Genomic DNA, 22,957 nt, shown 5'->3' with positions numbered 1-22,957 from the left:
GTTAATAGAAACAGACACAGAAATTAAGGAGATATTAGAATACACATATAAAAACTTCAAAGCAGTTGTTATAAATATAATCAAATATTTGAAGAAAACATGAACATAATAAGGGAACAATTAGGGAATCTCAGTAGAAACACAAACATTGTAAAAAGAACCGAATAAAAATTCTTGACCTAAAAGAAAGCACATTATCTGAAACAATGTTATTTTTTGAGATGTAATTGATACATAGCACTGTACAATGCTGATATACAGCACTGTAACTGACATACAGCATATACAGTTTTAGAAGTGCTACATGATGACTTGGTACATGTATACATCTGTGAAGTGATTACACAATAAGTTTAGTGAATATCCACCACCACACACAGTACGGTAAGCTTAATGACTAGGTTTAACACTAGATTTGACATAAACATAAGAACTAAACCAATAAACCTCTTAGAAAAAAAGATAAGTTAATCTTCATAACCTTACATCTGGCAATGGATTCTTAAATATGACACCAAATGCACAAGCAACAGGTTAGACCTCATCAAAATTAAAAACATTTGTACTTCAAAGACACTATAAGAAAGTGAAAAACAACTTACAAAATGGGGGAAAAAACTGCAAATCATATATCTGATATGGGGCTTATATCTAGGATACAGAAAGAATTCTTACAACTCAACAATAAAAAGACCAATAACCTAAATGGGCAAAGGATGTGAGTAAACATTTCTCTAATGATACCCGAATGGCCAATAAGTACCTGAAAAGATGCTCAAGATAATCAGCTGTCAAAGAAATGCAAAATGAAACCACAACAAGATACTGCCTGCTAGGATAGCTATAATCAAACAGATATAACAAGTGTCGACAAAGACGCTGAGAAACGGAAACATGTCTACACAAAGACTTGTAAGTAAATGTTCACAGCAGCATAATTCACAGTAACTGAAAAGTGGAACAGTCTAAATGCCCATCAATTGATGGATGAATAAATAACACGTGATATGAGCATACAATGGAATAGTATTTGACCATAAAAGGGAATGAAGTGCTGATATATGAGACAACATGGATGAACTGTGGAAACATTAATCTAAGTGAAGAAAGCCACCAAAAGACTACTCGTTGTTATGATTCCATTTGTATGAAACATTTAGAACAGGCAAATGTATGGAGACAGAATATCCATTAGTGGTTGCCTAGGGGTGGGGGTGGGAGGTATGAGTGGAAAGTCTCTGGGTGAAATGGGGAATGATTGCTAACTGGTACAGGGGTTTCTTTTTACAATAATAAAAATGTTCTAAAATGGTGGTGATGGTTGCACAATTCTGAATACACTAAAAAAAAAAAAAAATCACTGAATTGTACACTTTAACTGGATGAACTATATGGTATGTGAGTTATTTACCACCTCAGTAAAGCTGTTAAATATTTAAAAACCATAAACTACCAAAAAAAGAGCTTTCTAATAATGCAATTAACAGGCAGCCCATATTGGGGAGTGACAAAACATATGTGACATTTTGCTGTGTATTTCAGCAAAGTATATTTTTTAACTAAAAAACTATTTTATTAAAATTACTTTCAAAACAAACTATGAATACCTTAGATATTATAAGAAAACACTTACTTCTAGATTTATAAATCATATACCTTAGGGAATGACCTTCTACCAATGGTACACTTTCCTCCAACACAAAAGGAATGATGTTCTTTTTCTTGGACATAAAAATAATAGAAAGTTTGAATCTTTCTGCCTTATTTTCTCTCTCCCTCTCTTTTTATTGTGATAAGCTAGAGAGAAACTGCTGTAGAGGACAGGGAGTTAGCTCAGTGCTCTGTGAAGACCTAGAGGGGTAGAATGGGTGGGTAGGGGTGGAGAGAAAATAGAGGAAGGGGATATATGTATACATACAGCTGATTCATGATGTCATACAGCAAAAACCAACACAACATTGTAAAGCAATTATATTCCAATAAAAAAAATTTTTTTAAGCTAATAGAAAAAACAAAACAAAACCCCACTTAACATGAGATCACCCTCTTCACAAATTTTTAGGTGCACAACAGTACAGTTAACCGTGGGCACAATGTTGTACAACAAACCTCTAGAACTTAATCATCTTGCATAACTGAAACTACATACTTGCAGGAATTGCTGTTCTGAACTACAGTTCAGTTCAAATAATTTAGAGAGGACCAAAGAGCTGTGATAAGGAAAGAAGACCAAACAAACTTACATCGGGTTCCAGAGTCACACACCGCTGAAACGCCCTCGCTGAACCTCCGTAGTCTTCCAAGGCCAGATAGGCACAGCCCAGAGAAAACCACACCCCGAGCTGCAAGACCAAAAGACGAAGCCATTCAAACACATAGAGACATTTATAGGATTAATCTGAAAATCCCTTAGGATGCTACCGACAAACACACTACACTAGTAGTGTATAGAGCCGTATCAGAAAGATGCCTTACACTGCATCTTAAACGAGAAAACTGAGCTACGGAGATGGTATTTTTCCATGTAGTTTTCAAAACTATGATTCAAAAATGAAAGCACGTGCAACACTGCACATCTTTAATTGAGTAACACCCATTTGTTTTAACCGACTCCATGAACACAATGGAGAGCTCTGTTGATAAGCCCCGATATGATAAATTAACTTTACATTTTTACTGAGCATCAATGTAACTATGTAAAAAGTATACAAAGCATCAGCAGATTCACAACTGATGAATGTGTTACAAACTTGAGAGGAAAAAGTTTTGCTTCCATCTTCAAGATGGACCACAAGTATACTTTTGCTGTTGAACCAAGAGCCAAACTGCCCTGGCATGTACCGGCCTAGGCATGCACCGGTCTAGGCATGCCTGAAAGAATTTAGAAAAAGTAGGCTCAGAATCTGGATTACCAAAGAGTCATTCACAGTGGAAAGCCTGATTTAAGTCAGGAAGATCTGTAAATTTAGAGATGTAGAAAACAGGTAACTATGAGGGATGGGATGGGGAGGGAGGTAAGAGGGGGGTTCAGGCTGGGGGACACATATACACCTATGGCTGATTCATGGCAATGTGTGGCAAAAAACACTACAATATTGTAATTAACCTCTGATTTAAAAAATATATTAATTAAAAAAAAACAGGTAAGTAGGAAGTAGCTATTGAGAATTACAAAAGAATTCTTTATTTCACAGGGTTTCCTTAAAATTCAATAGCCTCTATCAAAAGGAAGATAAAACTGATAAAAATTCAATGAAATTAGTCAGAAATGCAGCTATTACAACTCTGCTTTCCTCTCAGATATAGTCAGTAAGGCCAATGGTAGAATGAATTCTGCGTTCTTACTTTCTCTGACTTCTAGAATGAGGGCAGTGAGCCAGCAGACAGACTTGGTTGAACACTGCAGGGTGGGAAAGGAAATGAGCTGCTCTGTTATCCGTCCATGGCCTCTGGTCCATGGCCTTCCACAGAGGCAGACAGGAGGCTGCCCCTACCCTCCCCCAATTCATACAAAACTTGTTCCATATGGCTAGTTGAGGCCTGAAAGTTCTTTAATAAGATAAAGATTTTTAGCCGATAATTAGAGATAAGGCTTAGAAAGCAAACATCCCTGGGCAATTTAACACTTTGTCTTGAATTCATAAGAGGCTATAAATAACTGCTATCAGCAGCCTTTAAGAGAACAAATTTTGTTAGAAGCATAGGTAATGGCTGAAAACAGGGTGGGTGTGTGTCTGGGGGTCAGTGGGGGATACAGAGGTTGAAATTAAGTTAGAAGTTCCCTTTTCTGAATCAAGGGACTCCAGCAACTTAAAAAGTAGCTCATTACTCTTCTTTTGTCTGGTTATTTAAAGAATCAAATGAAGAGAGTCCCAATGCACTAAACCACATTCACTGAAAGTGACTCACTCTGAGAGGGCCTAAAGTCTGATGCTAATGTATAAAACAAGCTTACTTCTAATCTAGTCGAAAGTTTCAAAATCTGTGTATTATAATTCATCATTTATAAGGTGCACTTTTTTTCCATTTAACCTCTCTGAATGCTAATAACCAATAGCTGATCAGACTTTTACTGTGCATGTGTGTGTTCTCAGTTGCTCAGTTGTGTCCAACTCTTTGCTACAGCCCCATGGACTGTAGCCTGCCAGGCTCCTCTGTTCATGGAATTTTCCAGGCAAGAATATTGGAGTGGGTTGCCATTTCCTCCTGCAGGGAGTCTTCCCTACCCAGGGGATCAAACCTCCTTCTCTTGGATCTCCTGTATTGGCAGGTAGATTTTTTTTTACCACTGCGCCACCTAGGAGGTCAGCATTTAATTTTCTATACAAGGTGGCACTTAAAATACATTGCCTCTTACAAGTGACAGCATGTTGTACCCTCAAAGAATCATGGCAGCAAGTTTACTTGGAATGAGGAATACCTCAAATCAAGAAAAATGAGAAGTGCCCACAAAGTTCTCAAAATGCATATGCCCTGCTTGCTTCCTGCATCAGCAAAGAACAAACTGACAACAGAACTATTTCATATGTGTCATAAAAAACAGTGAGTATAAATTCAAATGAAAAGAAAAATTGAAAATTTATTTTTCAATCCACCTCAAAAGGCAAAGATTATATAAATGTCTGAAATTAGCAACTATCTTACAGCTCCAACATAAGCTGGTGATGAGATTACTATGTAAGTTTTTAAAACAAGTCAATGCTTTATAACTAATGTCTTAACACCAAAATAAGTTTAATAAAAATCAAGCTGATAACAATTTAATATATAGTATTGTGATTCCCTTTTCTTTTTACTCTTGATCATTTGTGTAACTGCTTCAATAATTTGCATCTAAAACAATTCTAGGATCATTAAATGCTAGTAGGTTTTCATCTACTAATGACAAATAATTAAGATGGGAGATGACTTCTGTATGTACCCTATTTTTTGAATCATGAAATGGCTTTAAAAAAACTCTAAAAAATTAAAACTCACATGAATCCCCAAGTTAACATTGTATATGCCTGCGTACAAAAGGTCTCCATCTCCTAGTCTCCAACTCCTACGCTATCAGATAGAAATATAATGCTAGCCTCATTATATTTTCTAGCAGTCACATTTTAAAAGTAAAAAGAAATGAGTGAAATTAATTTTAACAACATTTTACTTAGCTCTACATATCTAAAATATTATCACTGACACATGTTATTAATATACAATATCAGTGAGATATTTTATATTCACTTCATTCATTTGAAGTCTTTGAAACCTGGTGTGTGTCCTACACTAACAGCAGATTTCAGTTTGGACCAGCCACACTTCAAATGCTCAACTGCCACACGAGGCTGGTGGCTACCATACTGAGCAGCACAACTCTACACTATTTCTCTACAACAGTGACAGAGACCCTAACATTCTGCATCCTTTCCTTTGCTTTCCATTAAAAAAAAAACTGGCTCCTCTGGCTAAGACCCACTCTTGGGCTCCTCATACACCATAGTCATTCCCGTTCCTCTCCACACAATAGCAACCAGAATAACTAGCATTTAATGAGCACCTAGAGCCAGCTGAAGACTAAATATTAAAAAAACTAAGATCATGGCATCCAGCCCCGTTACTGCATGGCAAACAGAAAGAGAAAAGATGGAAGTAGTGACAGATTTCCTCTTCTTGGGCTCCAAAATCACACAGACTGTGACTGAAGCCATGAAGTCATAAGACGATTGTTTCTTGGCAGGAAAGTGATGACAAGCCTAGACAGTGTGTTAAAAACCAGAGACATTACTCTGCTGACAAAGGTCGGTATAGTCAAGGCATGGTCTTCCCAGTAGTCATGTACAGTTGTAAGAGATGTCCAAGAAGGCAGAACGCCAAAGAATTGACGCCTTCGAACTGTGGTGCTGGAGAAGATCCCCGGACAGCAAGAAGATCCAACCAGTCAATCTTAAGAGAGATCGACCCTGAATATTCACTGGAAGGACTAATGTTGAAGCTCCAGTATTTTAGTCATCTGATGTGAACAGACTCATTGGAAAAGTCCTTGATGGTGGGAAATATTGAGCGCAGAAGGAGAAGGCGGCGTCAGAGAATGAGATGGTTGGATGGCATCACCGACTCAATGGACTTGAGTTTGAGCAAACTCTAGGAGATGGTAAGCAACAGGGAGGCCTGGCATGCTGTAGTCCATGGGGTCACAAAGAGCTGGATGTGACTAGGCGACTGAATGACAACGATGAACACCTACTACGTAGCCGAGCACTGATACTATGCGCTTTCCACACATCACCTTGTCTATTCCTCACAAACGGCCTTGCAAGGCGGTAGACAGCACCCTCACTGGAGAGATGAACACAGACCAGAGTCAGTCAGCGATGAAGGAGAGATCTGAGGTCCAGTCAGCGTGATTCCAGAGGCCATGTCATCTCCACATGACCACGCTGCCTCCCTCTACACCGTTCTGCCCACATGCAGCCATGGTTCACAGCAATGCCATTCCTGTCAGCAGCAAAGGGGGTGGAGGAAAGGAAACAGTCCACTTAACACATGCTGGGAAGACCCAGGAGATCAAGTTTTTAAGAACTGGGGCATTATCTACCTCTCCCTCAGAAAGTTCTCCTGATAGGCAAATGGATAAAGACGAAGCGGAAGAATGGATGTTTAGTTGGAAGAAAGAACTGAAAGGCAAACCTCTCACCAAGGGACTGGGCAAGAATGGAGAAAGATAGTAACCATCACAGAGGCTCTGGCGGAGACTGCTGTGATGCTTACTTCCAGAGGGGACTGTGAAGGCAGGCAAGCTCTAGGCAGGCCTTTTAGAAGCTGACGGTCCAGTTTTCTACTCGGAAGAAGCCAGTACAGAGCCCCAAAAGCAGACTAGTTTGAATATGACATACATACTTGAAGAATGGCTTTAAATTATTTTTTAGATAATTAACCAAAAGCAGGAATGGTTGAAAACATCATCTCTCTTTGAACTTCCTTGAAAAGCCCCCGAGAGAAACAGGAATAGAGGGAAAGATAGACTGACTGGGGTTCAAGAGGTTCTAAAGAACTGAATGACCTTGGCCACGTCATTTAACCTCTGAGTCTCACTTCCCCAGTTGTTAAATGGGTGGGTGGGGGGATTAAGCAAAAATTCTGAGGCTCCTTCAGATCCCAGATTCTGAAAACGCAGAGGCCACAGGGTTCAAAGGTACATTACTGCCATCTAGTGGCAAAACAAATACACTGATGATGCAAACAGAATCAGCAGGTTTGATGAACTAAGAAATGAACTGAGGCTTAGAAATCAATTAAAAAAGGCCACAAGAAAAATGAGGTGTGAAAAGGAAGTGATTTGCCTGAAGTCACACAATGGTTCCTGGTTCCTGCTGTGCAATACTTGTGGTGAAGAGAGTGACTGTATGCTAAGTCGCTTCAGAGTCTGACTCTTTACCATAGCGGGCCAGGTTCCTCTGTCCATGGGATTCTCCAAGGCAAGAATACTGGAGTGGGTTGCCATGCCCTCCTCCAGGGGATCTTCCCAGTCCAGGGATCAAACCCCTGCTTCTCTAATGTCTCCTGCATTGGCAGATGAGTCCTTTACCACCAGTGCCACCTGGAAAGCCCAGCAACACTTATTAAACATCAATAACTGAAACAGAATTGAACAGTTTGTTCCCCTGAGAACTAAGAGACCAAGCACCACTGGACAATGGGCATGGATTACTCTTAGAATTAGGAAGTTAATTTTTACAAGGTTATCTAAAGCACATATACAATAGAAGCCATATGCTTATATGATATTATGAATTACTTTCTTAACTTATGAGCCTACTTACTCAAATTTCCTTCCTCCTCAAGGTTTCTGCAGAACAACTGAATAATCAGTAGCTTCACCTAGTTTACTAATTTTCCTTATGCGTTGACTGGATTTTTCTGACATTCTGTATATAAAGTGCAACATGTTATAACTGAATCCTCATGCCAAACAACACTCTCCATTCTCTCTGTTCTGCATCGCTGACTCATTCCCATGACCCCAAATGCAGATACGTGGTTGAATGTGACTTCATTAAACAGGAAATGACCCAAGCCAAACTCAAGAGAGATATCAGTGTTGTCTGGTAGTAGCTTTTCCTAAAATAATGTTTGGTGCTCATATTTTTAAAAACTGTGCACCACCAACCAATTCTTTCATAACCAAATTTCTCATTTACTATTAAATACTAAGTTCTCCTCCCTGCTGCTGCTACTGTTGCTAAGTCACTTCAGTCATGTCCGACTCTGTGTGACCCCATAGATGGCAGCCCACCAGGCTCCCCCATCCCTGGGATTCTCCAGGCAAGAACACTGGAGTGGGTTGCCATTTCCTTCTCCAATGCATGAAAGTGAAAAGTCAAAGTGAAGTCGCTCAGTCGGACTGCAGCCTACCAGGCTCCTCTGCCCACGGATTTTCCAGGCAAGAGTACTGGAGTGGGGTGCCATTGCTTTCTCCCTCTCCTCCCTAAGGAAACACAAATGTTAACCCGCTAGCTTTGTCAGTTTCTCTCTCTCTCTCAAGGTTTCCTCTATGTCAGTGTCTTCTTTTAAACTACAGAAGCAGCACTTTTTTCTTTCACTAGAAAGGGTTTTGGACTTCCCTGGTGGCTCAGATGGTAAAGCGTCTGCCTACAATGCAGGAAACCCGGGTTCAACCCCTGGGTCGGGAAGATCTGGAGAAGGAAATGGCAACCCACTCCAGAATTCTTGCCTGGAGAATCCCATGGATGGAGAAGCCTGGTAGGCTACAGTCCATGGTGTCGCAAAGAGTCGGACACGACTGAGCTACTTCACTTTCAGAAAGGGTATTAATTCTTAGTGTCTCCCTCTTACTCCCATCCTAGACTGGGTTACCACTGAGTCTTCTATTCACCCACTCTTTCCAGTTCAGTGTGAGTAACAGGGTGTTTACATATCACCTGCATGGACTCTCCTGCGAGACACAGCTCGCTGTTTTCAGGCTACAGAGAATGGGGTTTCGATGGTTTCCTACCACACCACTAGCACGCTGCAACAGTCAGGATGTAAAACGCCACTGAGAACTTAGTGTGGACCAGGAAATACGCTAGACACTTCATATATATTGGCTCTAATTGTCCAATTAGATCAAACTGACGTAGGGATTACATCTCCACTTTACAAACAAGAAAACTGAAGCTCAGAAAGATAGAGTGATTCACCTAGAGATTACTAGGATCTGGAGTCAGGTCTATGGCAACGGAACCCTTCCCTCTACCCCTTGGTTCCAGCTACGGCCCAGATGTTATCTCAGTGCTCATATTTCTTGGCAGTTAGGCAAGTTAGACCTTAAGAGTTTCCTTTTTTATTGCTTACCAATATGAGAAAGGAAGGACAAAAAGGAAATAATCTCTTTTCTCTACATATTATTTGCATATGTTCATTCTGTCTTCTCCACTAGAATGTAAGCTCCAGTTTCCTTGGACCTCCCCATCACAATAACACAAGTACACAACAGAAATTCTGTACTCTAGTACAAATACATTTTCTTCTTTCAAAAACTGACATGAAAGAGAAAGTTAACCCCCGCAAATCCTGGAAGAACACAAGCGCTCAGGATAATTAACAATTCTATCAGTGCATCATAAAAGTCTGGTCTTATACACAGCACGGGCTGGGAAGGGCTGCCGTGGTCCCTTGAAAACTTCCTGGTCTCACAGAGACTCACCAGCTCTCATGTGCTGGACGGTCCCATACACCAAAGTTACAACTTCACTGTGCTCTTGATGAAAGCCCCGATAGTTATGAATTAAAGGAAGAAAAACATTCAAACTGCACAGTCTTGTATTCAAAGCTTTCCATAACTTCTAACTTGACCTCAGCCAAATCCACCATTCCTTCCTAACATAAGACAACATCCTTTAGAGGCAAAACAGCAAAGAAGTTAAGAGTGAGTGCTGTAACACCAGAAAGCCCAGGTTCAAATCCCAGCTCCACTCCTCACATAAACTATGGGATTTGGTGTAAACTAATTAGGCCTCTATTTCCTAACTTGTTAAATGAGGGAAAAAACAGTTAAGTACCTCAGGGACTGGGCTGAGGACTAATATATGCAAAATGCTTAGAACAATACCTGGCAGCCAGTAAATACTCAATGTTAGCTGCTAGTATTACTATTATAACTCAATCTAAACATAAATAGTCAAAACCTACAGTTACCAAGAAACCTTTGCTACATGTTTGGTTTTTGCATCTGCTAGTCTCCTTTCCTGAAACAAATGTTCTTAATGTTTGCCTCCTATCTAAATCCCAACTGTTTCTCCTAGTTCATATCTTACAATGATTTAGAAAGAGTTCACTTCCACTTACGTTCTAGCTTACACTACAGAAGATGCTTAATGAATAGAAATTGCTATTATAATGTTAACACTCTCCTCCTCTTTCTCATCTCACTTGAAACATTATTATTCCCAGAGCTAACGCCTTCACCTCTTCTCGTCCCACTCTTCTCTAGAAGGACATTTCCTAGGTGTCATCCCCTCTTTCTTGATGACATTCAGTCTCTCCTTCATTCACTGGATTCGACTCCATAAGTGAAAAGTGTTAGTTGCTCAGTCATGTCCAACTCTTTGTGACCCAATGACCGTAGCCCACCAGGCTTCTCTGTTCATGAAATTCTCCAGGCAAGAACACAGGAGTGGGAAGCCCTTCCCTTCTCCAGGGGATCTTCCTGACCCAAGGACTGAACCCAGGTCTGCTGCATTGCAGGAAGATTCTTTACTGTCTGAGCCCACCAGGGAAGCCCTTCAACCCCCCAAAGTCTTCAGTATCCTGAAAAGTTTTACTTGATTCTGCTGCCCCATGGTACAACACTCTACATTTTGACTCTCACTTCCTTGACATGCTCCTAAAAGAACAGTCTATAGACGTTATATCAATTTCTTCATCCTCACTCTTTAACCTCCTGAAGCTGGTATTGAAGATCAATAGTTAGTTCCAAATCCAATGAACTCTTCTTAGCCCTCTTCAGACTTTATCACTCCAGGTGACATTTCTCATTGACATTTGTTTTTCCTTTAGTTTCCATGAATTCCTTCTTTGAGGTTCCTTCTCTCCCTCTGATCAAGACTCTGGTGTACTTTGCATGAATCATATTTCACTGATGCTATTTCCTCTCCCTTCCTCCAACCCCTGGAGATGTCCAAAGTTCAAGATTTTGCCTGAGGTTCTCTTCCAACACAGTTTCTATAAAGAATTCATTCACTTGCATGGATCTGCCTCACTACCACAGAAAACCCAACCGCAAGCCCAGCTCGGCCTCACTCCTACGCTTCAGGCTTTTATGCCCAGTGGACTGTGGGCCATCTCTGCTCAAGACACAGCAACATCCCTTCATGTTTGACACTCAAAATCACATCACTATTCCCTATTTTCCCTTTCTTTTATATCCTCTGTGTCTATCAATAAGAATATTTCCTTCTTAATCAAACAATTGAGAAAACTGGCATGTTCTCAGATTCCAAACTCTCCTTCAGTCCTGCCAACCCAAGGAATAAATCCCAGAAAAATTTCCTTTATAAACAGCTTCAAACCGTTCTGTCTTTCCGTGTGTGTGTGTGTGTGTGTGCTCAGTCAGGTCCAACTCTTTGTAACCCCATGGACTGTAAACTCCTCGGTCCATGGAAATTTCCAGGCAAGTATACTGGAGTGAGTTGCCATTTTCCACTCCAGGAGATCTTCCTGACCCAGGGGTTGAATCCATGTCTCTTGAGTCTCTTGCATTGGCAGGTGGATTCTTTACCACTGTACTACCCGGGAAGCCCTATCTTTCCATCCTTATCGCTAAAGCCACTGATTGCTTATCCATGACATTCATCCTTTATTTAAACTTCCTAGAGTATCACCTTTGTCATATCACTCTTTTATTCAAAACCACAACAGACCTCAACATCTATATGGTTAGCTAATTCTGAAGAAGGATCCTTAACGTCCTCCATAAACTACTTCTGTCCATATCATTTCCCAGAGGAAACCCTGCTCTCTGCTGATAGACTGACACAGTCTAATTCATTCCCCATCCATTTCTGGTTCACAGCAGGATCTCAATAATGCTAGTTAGGGAACCACATTCAAACCGCAACATTTCTGAAAGTGAAACAAGGCACTAAAAAATCATTAAAATTATACGACCTCAAAAAGACCATATTTACTGACCAACAAATTGGTTTTACTGTATCAGAGGATACAAACTCAAAACTGAAATTATTTATTGAAAAATGTATTAAAGTGAAACATTTAAAATGTTGATTATCTGAATATTTAAAAATAACAAAAGGATTCTTCCCTGTTGGTCCAATGGCTTGGACGCTGCACTCCCCATGCAGGGGGCCTGGGTTCAATCCTTGATGAGGAAATGAGATTCCATATGCTGCAAGGAAGATCTAAGATCCTATGTGCCACAATTAAGACCCAGCACAGCAAGCTAAATAAATTTAAAAAGTGCAGTAACTAAAAACTGGTCACAATTTATTAAGTGTCTGACTAAAGCTGAGAAGGTGACAGACACCTCCCTGTGCAGACATCATGGATATGTTCAAATAATGTGTGTGTGTGTATATGTAAATGACAACAGTTTTTATTATTGGTAGAAGCTTGTTTGACTATATTATGCCCATCACTACAACCTTCTCCCAGTATATTTCTACTCCATTGGTTTTCTTAATTCAGAAAGAGCATTACTTTTACCATCCTGCCATGATCCACCAAAATTTGTATCCTTTAATCTTCGATGTTTAACATTTTAACTGAGTTTATAATAGCATTCAGAATAACGTCAGATGTTTCACCTTTGATATGGCACATTACCAAAAATTTTATGTTGAATCCACTAATCAGGTGAAAAAAATGAATAGTGAGAACCAAATTAATGAGTTTTCTATTTGAAGCATCTGATGTCACTGATATAAAACTGGCAAAGTCAACTGTTAATGAACTACTTCTGCTAAAAGAGCTAGCACATTAACAGCTATGATCTCACTTTTCATACACACATGAGAATATTTGGTATCAACTAATTTTCTAAACTAATGTTGCTCATTTTCATTTGCACTAGATAAAAAGTCCAGTCTCACAGAATAACATGAAAATGCACCTCCTACAGCTGTGTATTAAATTGTCATCTTTGGACATGCTTCCTATTAAAACAACAACAACAAAAACTACTTTTATTCCCCCACTGCCTGCACCATGGGGCTTGCCGGATCTTAGTTTCCTGACCAAGGACTGAGCCTCGGCAGTGGAACTATGGAGTCCTGGAATTCCTGAAAAAAGTAGCTTTTGACATAAATGCTAATGTTTCTTCAGAAGACGTGCGTTTTTGGTTTTCATGTGATTAGTGAAATGATTACAGCCCCCGAGGTGGAACGTAATTATATCAACTACATTTTGTGCAAGTTACACATTCATTTCCTCTCTTGACAAGTAAAAATTAAGTTCTTAATTATTCTCTAAAAACACATGTTTAAAATTTGTTTGCTTTTTGGAGATGATTGCTGCCAAAAGGGTTTATTATAAACTATATAATATGGAAATAGTGGTACATTTAGACCATACAGTAAGTGACCAAACCCTTGTGTCTAGAGAATTCAGACTATTCTTCATGCGCTTTTATTTCTGGCCGGACTGCTCTGCCTCCACTCCCTATACATCTATCCGGCCTACAATTCCCCACATTTCCCACTAATCCTGCCAACTGGTAGCCAGGCAACCTCATGCAGCTCACAGGCCGCAACTTGGCACAAATGTCTGATGTACAACAAGGAGCTTACAGAGACACTGCCTCCAACATTTCTCCTATCACCACCCAAGACCCAAGCAGTCGGCTATCCTCAGCCTCTCAAAGCAAGCATAGTCGGTGTTATCAGCAAGCCTCCTGCACAATGTCCTTGAAAGGGTGAGAGTCGTTAAGCTGCCTCTGGAAAGGGTTGGGGAAAAAAGAGACAGGCACCTACTGGCCATCTTTCAGATTTTTGCACGTCGTAAAGAGGGAGCTCCATCTACCACATATCTTAAACACCATACTGGAGGAGGCTATGGGAGAAGATGGAAGCGCAAAGTGGATGTCTATGAAAAGCCATTCCAGTTTCCTTTAATGGAACTGTTAAGAACAGCACTCCATTGATTTTTTTTTTTCTGTAAATCTTTATGGGGAGCGGCAGCACTGTGCAACATGTAGGAGCTTATTAGTTCCCCTATCAGAGTAGAACCCAGTCTCCCCTGGAGTGGAAATGCAGTCTTAACCACAAGACCACAAGGGAAGCCGCCCCCACCCCCAAGCACTTCATTTAAACATTTTAAAAAATGAGGTCAAACTGGATGGGCTATCAGGAAAACAGGCAGAGTGGGATAGCCATGGACACTGAGTAAACTCTCAAATCCTCACCTTTCTTCACGCTTTTCTCCTATTGTCAAGCCAGTTCCCTCCTGGCACGTCTACTGACTTTGCATCAATTGGTGAAAATCTAAGCTAACTTCTGTCCCATCAGAGACCCCTCACCTCCTCTCTATGGTTACAGTCCTTCTGTCTACACAAGTGTCTTTTGTGTATATATATGTCTGTGTGTGTGTAATATCATATAACCTTACAAAGAGGACTAGTTAATTGAGGAAGAAAGTTTAAAAATTTTAAAAGGGGCATGGGGAAAACTGACAAGATGAAAGGAATGAAGTATGAGTCTTGAGGGAGGGAGTGTTCAAGAAGTGACAGGAAGTCACATTCTCCTTTTGCAGGGCTACACAGACTAGCTTGATATCTGAGCAATTTCTTTATGTTTACTTTTTGCTTCAAAGTAAGGAGCAATGAGAATAGTAAATACCTAAGAGGAGACCTAAGGATGTATGCTTTAATTCTGATCCTGAGTCTATAAAATCCTGCTTGGGAGGTTTGGTGACCACTGGACCACTTCTTCCCACTTTCTTCAGCTTCTAACAGCCCACAATTCCCAGAAGTCTAAGGCTGAATTTTAGAGGTTTCAGAAGTTATTTAGGAAAATGAAATAGATAGGTGTTAAGTGAATGACAGTGAGCAATCTTAAAAGCACAAGTGCAAATGGAACACATACCTTCTGGTTCTCAAACAAATGCACCACAGACAAATTCATTGAGTTTCGCAGACCATCCCTGATATAAAACCAAACACTCCTATTTTTATACCAATTTGACCTCAGGAAGCCATTAAAATACACAAAAGCCATTCAATTATCACTCTCATTTTGCCTGAGTTTTGTTATTAAACCTATTTCCTGGGTATGTCTGAAAAGGTGAGACAGAATTTTTTAATTCTATTTTTCTATTTTCTCTCATTCCAAGATTCTGAGGAGACAATAGCACGTAAGAGCTCTCCTTCTGCAAAGACAGTTCAAACTTGCATCACAAGTTATGTCTATGGCCCTCAAGCTTGCATCCTGTAGTAGTTATGTACAACTGCAGCATCAAACGCCTGCATGTTTTGGCATGGCTTACAGACTGCCTGAATTGGATCCATATGACAAACTGTAAGACACCCTCACATAATATCTGTTTGTACTGTGATGCTGCTTGGAGCTTGCCTTGCTAAGTAATTAATTTAAAATTGTACAATGAAACCATCAAGCCCTGTTAAGTCCTCCTTTGCAAATTCCCTTACTTCATCCCTTCTTTCTGACTGCCCCTCCCAAACTGGTAACTGTCTTTCTAGACCATCACTACAGTCTCCTAAGCCTGCCCTCATCCAGGAACCCCTGTGGCCAGTGTGGCCAAAACAATATTCCCAAATCACCTCCACACACCCACATTCCTTCATTCGAAACAAAGCCAAACACAAATCAAGCCTTCAATGGCTCCCTATTTGCCAAATAAAACCCAGAGTTTAGCCTCACATTCAAGACCTTCTGTGATCTGGCTCCAGTCTAGCTTTCCTACTGGCACTGTCCTATAACCTTTCACTCGAAAAAACTAGCCTATTCACTAATATTCTGTTCCCCCGACACACATACACACACACACACAACTCCCCCCCACCACCACCCCACACACACACAGGCACACACGCACATCTTCTCTTTCTGTTTCTGGGGCTGGGTTCATACTGTTCATTACCTGGAAGACCCTTATCACTGCCCTTTCCTTTGGCCTATTCAAATACTGTGTGTCCTTCAAAGTCAAAGTCACCATCCTCCATTGTCTTCCAAAGGCTGAAATGGTCTCCTTAGATTCTATAAAACTTGCACCTCACAAATGACTCTGGGCTTTTCTGTGATTCCTTGTACTGTTGCCTAGCTTTGTCCATGTCCATTTCACTAGACTGTAGCCGTCTTGGTGCAAATCAGACCACCTGGTGACCTGCAGCTACTGCCTCCTCCTCTGGTTCAGCGCCATGCGTACAGCAGACAGTGAATGTGTACTTGACGGAATGACTGGTTGGAGACATTATTTACTCACTCATTCAGTAATTGCTTATTAAAGACCCAGTATGTGCTAGGCACTGTTAGAAGCACTAGGAACATATAAATGAAACAGATAAAAATTTCTGCCTTCATGGAATTTATATTACAATGGAGGAAGAATAGAATTTTTTTTTAAGTAAGCTGTATATAATATTAGAAGGTGCTAAATGCTGTGGGGAAAATAAAGCAGGGGAGGAGAAGGAACGTAAGGAAGGGTGGAAGGTGGCAGTGAGATTTTAAGTAGAATAAACATGGAAGGCCTCTGTGGGAAAGGGACACTGGACCCCAGATATGAATGAGGTAATGGAGCAAGGTATGCAGATGTCTGTCTGTAAGGAGAACATTCCAGGCAGAGGAACAAGTACTAAACCACAGAGGCAGAAATGTGCCTGGAATGTTCAGGGAAGAACAAAGAGGCCAATGTTGGGTGAGTGAAGTGGGGAATGGGAGGGGACAGTAGAGATGCAACAGGAGCTCAGGCTGGAAAAGCCTCGAGAGCCAGTCAGGGACTTTGGCTGTTACCACAGGCAATGGAGCACAGGAATGACATGTCGAACCCAAATTCGAAAGGATCAACTCCGATGTTCACTGAATACAGGCAGATGGTAATAAGACAGAGGGCTTCCCTGGTGGCTCAGACAATAAAGAATCTGCCTGCAATGCAGGAGAGCCAGGTTCAATCCCTGGGTGGGGAAGAGCCCTTAGAGAAGGAAATGGCTACCCATTCCAGTAATTCTGCATGGAGAATTCCATGGACAGAGGAGCCTGGCAACCTGTGCAGTCCATGCGGTCACAAAGAGCTGGACATGACTGAGCAACTAAGACAGAGGCAAGAAGGCCAGTAAGGAGGTAGCTTATTAACTAGGTGAGAGACAATGGGGATTTGACCAGAACGGTGGCAGGAAGCAAGTCGTTGTCTGATCCTGGATATACTTGAGGATTTACCGATGGATCAGACAAGAGTATGAGGGAAAGAGAAATCAAGGATGACTCCAAAACCAAATCAGTTCAGTTCAGTTGCTCAGTCGTGTCCGACTCTTTGTGACCCCATTAACCGCAAAACTCCAGGCCTCCCTGTCCATTACCAACTCCCAGAGTTTGCCCAAATTCATGTCCATTGAGTCAGTGATGCCATCTAACCAACTCATCCTCTGTTGTCCCCTTCTCCTCCTGCCTTCAATCTTCCCAAACATCAGAGTCTTTTCAAATGACCCAGCTCTTCACATCAGTTGGCCAAAATATTGGAGTTTCAGCTTCAACATCAGTCCTTCCAATGAACACTGAGGACTGATTTCCTTTAGGATGGACTGGTTAGATCTCCTTGCAGTCCAAGGGACTCTCAAGAGTCTTCTCCAACACCACAGTTCAAAAGCATCAATTCTGCTCTCAGCTTTCTTTATACTCCAACTCACATCCATACATGACCACTGGAAAAACCACAGCCTTGACTAGATCGCCTTTGTTGACAAAGTAATGTCTCTGCTTTTGAATATGCTATCTAGGTTGGTCATAACTTTCCGTCCAAGGAGTAAGCGTCTTTTAATTTCATGGCTGCAGTCACCATCTGCAGTGATTTTGGAGCTCCAAAAAATAAAGTCAGCCACTGTTTCCCCATCTATTTGCCACGATGGGACCAGATGCCATGATCTTCGTTTTCTGAATGTTGAGCTTTAAGCCAACTTTTTTGCTCTCTTCTTTCACTTTCATCAAGAGGCTCTTTAGTTCTTCTTTGCTGTCTGCCATAAGGGTGGTGTCATCTGCATATCTGAGGTTATTGATATTTCTCCTGCCAAACCGATTCCAGCATGTGCTTCTTCCAGCCCAGCATTTCTCATGATGTACTCTGCATATAAGTTAAATAAGCAGGGTGCTCCTTTTCCTATTTGGAACCAATCTGTTGTTCTATGTCCAGTTCTAACTGTCGCTTCCTGACCTGCATACAGGTTTCTCAAGAGGCAGGTCAGACAGTCTGGTATTCCCATGTCTTTCAGAATTTTCCACAATTTATTGTGATCCACACAGTTAAAGGGTTTGGCATAGTCAATAAAGCAGAAATAGATGTGTTTCTGGAACGCTCTTGCTTTTTCCATGATCCAGCGGATGTTGGCAATTTGATCTCTGGTTCCTCTGCCTTTTCTAAAACCAGCTTGAACATCTGGAAGTTCACGGTTCACGTATTGCTGAAGCCTGCCTTGGAGAATTTTGAGCATTACTTTACTAGCGTGTGAGATGAGTGCAGTTGTTCAGTAGTTTGAGCATTCTTTGGCATTGCCTTTCTTTGGGATTGGAATGAAAACTGACCTTTTCCAATCCTGTGGCCACTGCTGAGTTTTCCAAATGTGCTGACATAATGAGTACAGCACTTTCACAATGTCATCTTTTAGGATTTGAAATAGCTCTACTGGAATTCCATCACCTCCACTAGCTTTGTTCGTAGGGATGCTTCCTAAGGCCCACTTGACTTCACATTCCAGGATGTCTGGCTCTAGGTGAGCGATCACACCATCGTGATTATCTTGGTCATGAAGATCTTTTTTGTATAGTTCTTCTGTGTATTCTTGCCACCTCTTCTTAATATCTTCTACTTCTGTTAGGTCCCTACCATTTCTGTCCTTTATTGAGCCCATCTTTGCATGAAATGTTCCCTTGGTAGCTCTAATTTTCTTGAAGAGATCTCTAATCTTTCCCATTCTGTTGTTTTCCTCTATTTCTTTGCATTGATCACTGAGTAAGGTTTTCTTAGCTCTCCTTGCTATTCTTTGGAACTCTGCATTCAAATGGGTATATCTTTCCTTTTCTCCTTTGCTTTTCGCTTCTCTTCTTTTCACAGCTATTTGTAATGGGATGTCATTTATAGGGATGGCAGTGGTCTTGGCAGCAAAAGCTTCTAGGATGATACTTTATATTAGAAATGTTAAGTCAGAGGAACAGAAAGGGAGACTGAGGAAGCTGTAAGATACAGCAATCTAGAATTCCAGAGAGAGAACAGGACTCAAAATCAACTTCTGGGAGTTGTCTGCATAGACAGTGTATTTATTAAAGCTATGGGACTAGATGAGATCAAGGGAGGGAGTGTAGACGGAAATAAAGCTCAAGGACTAAGACCTAGGAACCAGCAAACAAACAAACAAAAAAAAAGAAGGCGAAGCCAGTGAGGCAGGAGGACAATGTTATGGGTGGATGTTAAGCAGAGACTACGTGCTCAGAAAATAATTCATGTGTGTGAGGTAGGCGGCGCTGATTTAACTCAGATGATGGAGACTAACTGAGCGAATTTATTCTCCCCACCTCTTATGGCAGCTATGGCTGAGTAAACTTTAAGCAGTTAAGCAAAGATATGACACAGGTTTCCATAAAAATAAAGTTTTAATAACACAATAATGAGTTCTAGTTTCTACCAAAGAAAACAGAGTCCGGTGATAATCAAGTTAGTGTAGAGTTTTTCACCCTTGGCCCCACTGGCATTTTAGCCTGAATAATTCTTTATTGTAGGGGGGCTGTGCTAAGCATTATGGGATGTTTAACAGCATCCCTGGTCCCTACCCACTAGATGTCAGCAGTGCACCCTTCACCTCCCACTGCCAAAGGACCTGGGGTCAAAATCGTCCCCAGTTGAGAACCTCTGAGTTAGAGCGAGCTGGCAACAAAGACCATCTCCATGTTAAGTGTCCTTGCCAAGAAATGCAACTGCCACTCTCTGCTGGTGCTCTAAACCTGTCTTCCAGTCTTCTGCAGGCCTCTCACCAGCCCACAAACTAGGAAAAGTTGCATTGTATTCACTATCTAGAGTGAAGGAAGTAAGCAATTAGTGCAACTTGTCTTAAAAAAATGTTTCCTGGTTTTTTTTTCAATGAAAAAGATATGCCCTGAGGGAATTCTCTGGTGGTCCAGGGATCAGGACTCAGCACTTTCACTGCCATGGCTTGGGGTTCAACACCTGGTCAGAGGACTAAGATCCTCCAAGCTTCCCAGTACAGAAAAAAAAAAAAAAACCTGTGCACATTTATTGGATGGTTGCTGCCAAAAGACATGCCTCAAATCTACCCACTTCAAAAGCGACCGTTTCTGCACAATCTCATTCATCACAGCACTACTCGCAATGGTCAGGCAGGAGGAACACCCCAGCGGCCATCAACAAACAAATAGATAAAAACTGGTGTGGCCATACAAGGGAGCGTTATTCAGCCTTCAAAGAAAGAAAAGTCTGGCACACGATACAACACGGATGCGCCACGAGGATACGACACAGTGGAATCTGCTAGTCACAACAGGACAAATACCGTATGGCTCCACTCATACGAGGTTCTCAGAAGAGCCAAATTCAGAGACAGAAAGCAGAGTGGTTCTCAGGGGCTGGAGTTATGGGCGAACTGGGAGCTTCTGTTTACTGGGTACAGAGTTTCAGTTCTGCAGGATGAAAAAAGTTGTAGAGATGGGTACAGTTGCAGTAGCCACACAAGTGAATGTACTTCACACTACTGAACTGTACACTTAGAAATGGTTAAGATGGTAAATTTTATGCTACAGGCTTTTTACCACCTAAAAAAAAAAGAGTGTACATTCATTCTGGAGTCAGATTGGGTCCAAATACTGGCAAAACGCCCAATGAGGCACTGGCTCATTGTAATTGCTCAGTAAACATTAGTAGCTGACTAATGCTGTCCAGTCATTCAGTCACGTCTAACCCTTTTCAATCCCATGGACTGCAGCACGCCAGGCTTCCCTGTCCTTCACTATCTCTTAGACTTTGCACAACTCATGTCTACTCTGAGTCAGTGATGCCATCCAACCATCTCATCTTCTGTAATCTCCTTCGCCTCCTGTCTTCAATCTTTCCCAGCATCAGGGTCTTTTCTAATGAGTCAGCCCTTTGCATCACGTGGCCAAAGTACTGGAGCTTCACCTTTAGCATCTGTCTTTCCAATGAATATTCAGGGTTGATTTCCTTTAGGATTGGCTGGTTTGATCTCTTTGAGTCCAAGGGACTCTCAAGAGCCTTCTTCAGAACAATTCAAAAGCATCAATTCTTCAGCGCTCAGCCTTCTTTTTATTGTCCAACTCTCACATCCACACATAACTATTGGAAAAACTATAGCTTTGACTATACAGACCTTCATCGGCAAAGGTAGCTGACTCTAAGTTACTATTAGAACTAAAATTAAATCAAGTCAGTGCACATGTTTATCAGAAGCATGGTTTACAGTTATATGTGACTTTGGTGATTGGGAAGGCAGTCATAAAGAAAGTCTGGTTAAAAGAAAAAACACTGTTTCTGGGACTAAAATAATCTTACTAAATGAGTATCATTAAATACAAAATAAGTTGATCTCTTTTCCCTCAAAATCAGATCCTCTCCTATGGATTTATCTTGTCGCTTACTTATTTTAAATATCCAGGTTCCTTTTGTATTACTTTTTCAAATCCTGAAAAATGTTAAACAATTTAAAATATTTCTGTATTTGTAATACAAACATAGACACTTTCCTAAAATGATCAACTATCCATTCTATATGTTACTTTATATGAAAGTTTGTTTCTCATTACTGACATTAGCAATTACTTGACAAGTCCTACACTGTCTGTAACTCTGACAATCATTCACTGCTTTCCTAGAATATCTACTCAGAATGGACCCCAACTTTAATAGCTGTATTTGTGGGAAGGACACTTAACAGAGAAAAATAACAAAATGAAACAGAAAAGTGAATAACAGAAACACAAAAGAAAGTGAGCAAGAGAAAACTAACCTGTCCACTTTTGGTGACAAGCAAAAAGTATATTAGAGTCTAGGTTCTTAGCCCAGAGATGAGCTCACCAGTCTTTATGACAGAAAATGGGTATTCATTCAGCAAGAATTAGAATTAAAGAAAAGCAGAAATGATGAGAGCAGACGAGGATTTATGAACTGTCCAACCTGCATGGGATTAATCTTCACCGAGCGTTCGAAGCACTCCACGCATTCTTTGAACTCCCTGCTTCGCAGGTGGAGGAGGCCTTTGGAGCGCTGGGCTCGAGCGCTGCGGCGTTGAGACAACTCCCAGGCCTGGTCATAGTAAGAGTGGTCTCGAAGGACATCTCCGAGCAAGCAGTATAGACTTGGCGTTTCCTTTTTCTCCAGCTCTTGCCTCAGGATTTCTTCCGCCTAGAGATAACAACAAAAATAAATAAACTGCTGAACAGTGACCAATGCCTATTTTTCAGCACATTATACAGTCTTTTGTGTTACATGACCCAAAATTTTATTTTCAAAGTTTGAGATGACCTGCTTATTTCATGCATCTAGGACACAGGCTGAAAAAAAGACACAACAGAAGATAAACATGGTACAAAGTAACTGAGGAACAAGAAGTATAAGGTGGGGCTTCCCTGACACGGGTTCAATCCCTGGTCTGGGAAGATCCCGCATTTCCCGGAGCAACGAAGCCTGTGTGCCACAACTACTGAAGCCTCAAAACCTGTGCTCCCGCGACAGAGAAGCCACCACAACGAGAAGCCTGAGCGCCGTCACTAGAGAA

General features: G+C 41.1%; 1 protein-coding gene across 2 annotated transcripts in view; it reads right to left on the bottom strand.

Moving 5' to 3' along the window:
- The window catches only part of TTC27 (tetratricopeptide repeat domain 27), a 172,277-nt gene that overhangs the window by 36,452 nt on the left and 112,868 nt on the right, over positions 1-22,957 (bottom strand). For both annotated transcript variants that reach the window (XM_040224605.1, XM_040224606.1), the window contains exons 13-14: positions 22,357-22,584; positions 2,244-2,342 (exon numbers count right to left, since the gene is read on the bottom strand). In XM_040224605.1, the coding sequence (XP_040080539.1) occupies positions 2,244-2,342; positions 22,357-22,584 (327 nt within the window). The remainder of the gene's footprint in view (positions 1-2,243; positions 2,343-22,356; positions 22,585-22,957) is intronic.

The sequence above is a fragment of the Oryx dammah genome, unplaced genomic scaffold, assembly GCF_014754425.2.
Source record: "Oryx dammah isolate SB20612 unplaced genomic scaffold, SCBI_Odam_1.1 HiC_scaffold_25, whole genome shotgun sequence".
NCBI classification, from domain to species: domain Eukaryota; kingdom Metazoa; phylum Chordata; class Mammalia; order Artiodactyla; family Bovidae; genus Oryx; species Oryx dammah.
The sequence above is the reverse complement of the archived record's forward strand: the minus strand, read 5'-3'. Positions and strand labels throughout refer to the sequence as shown.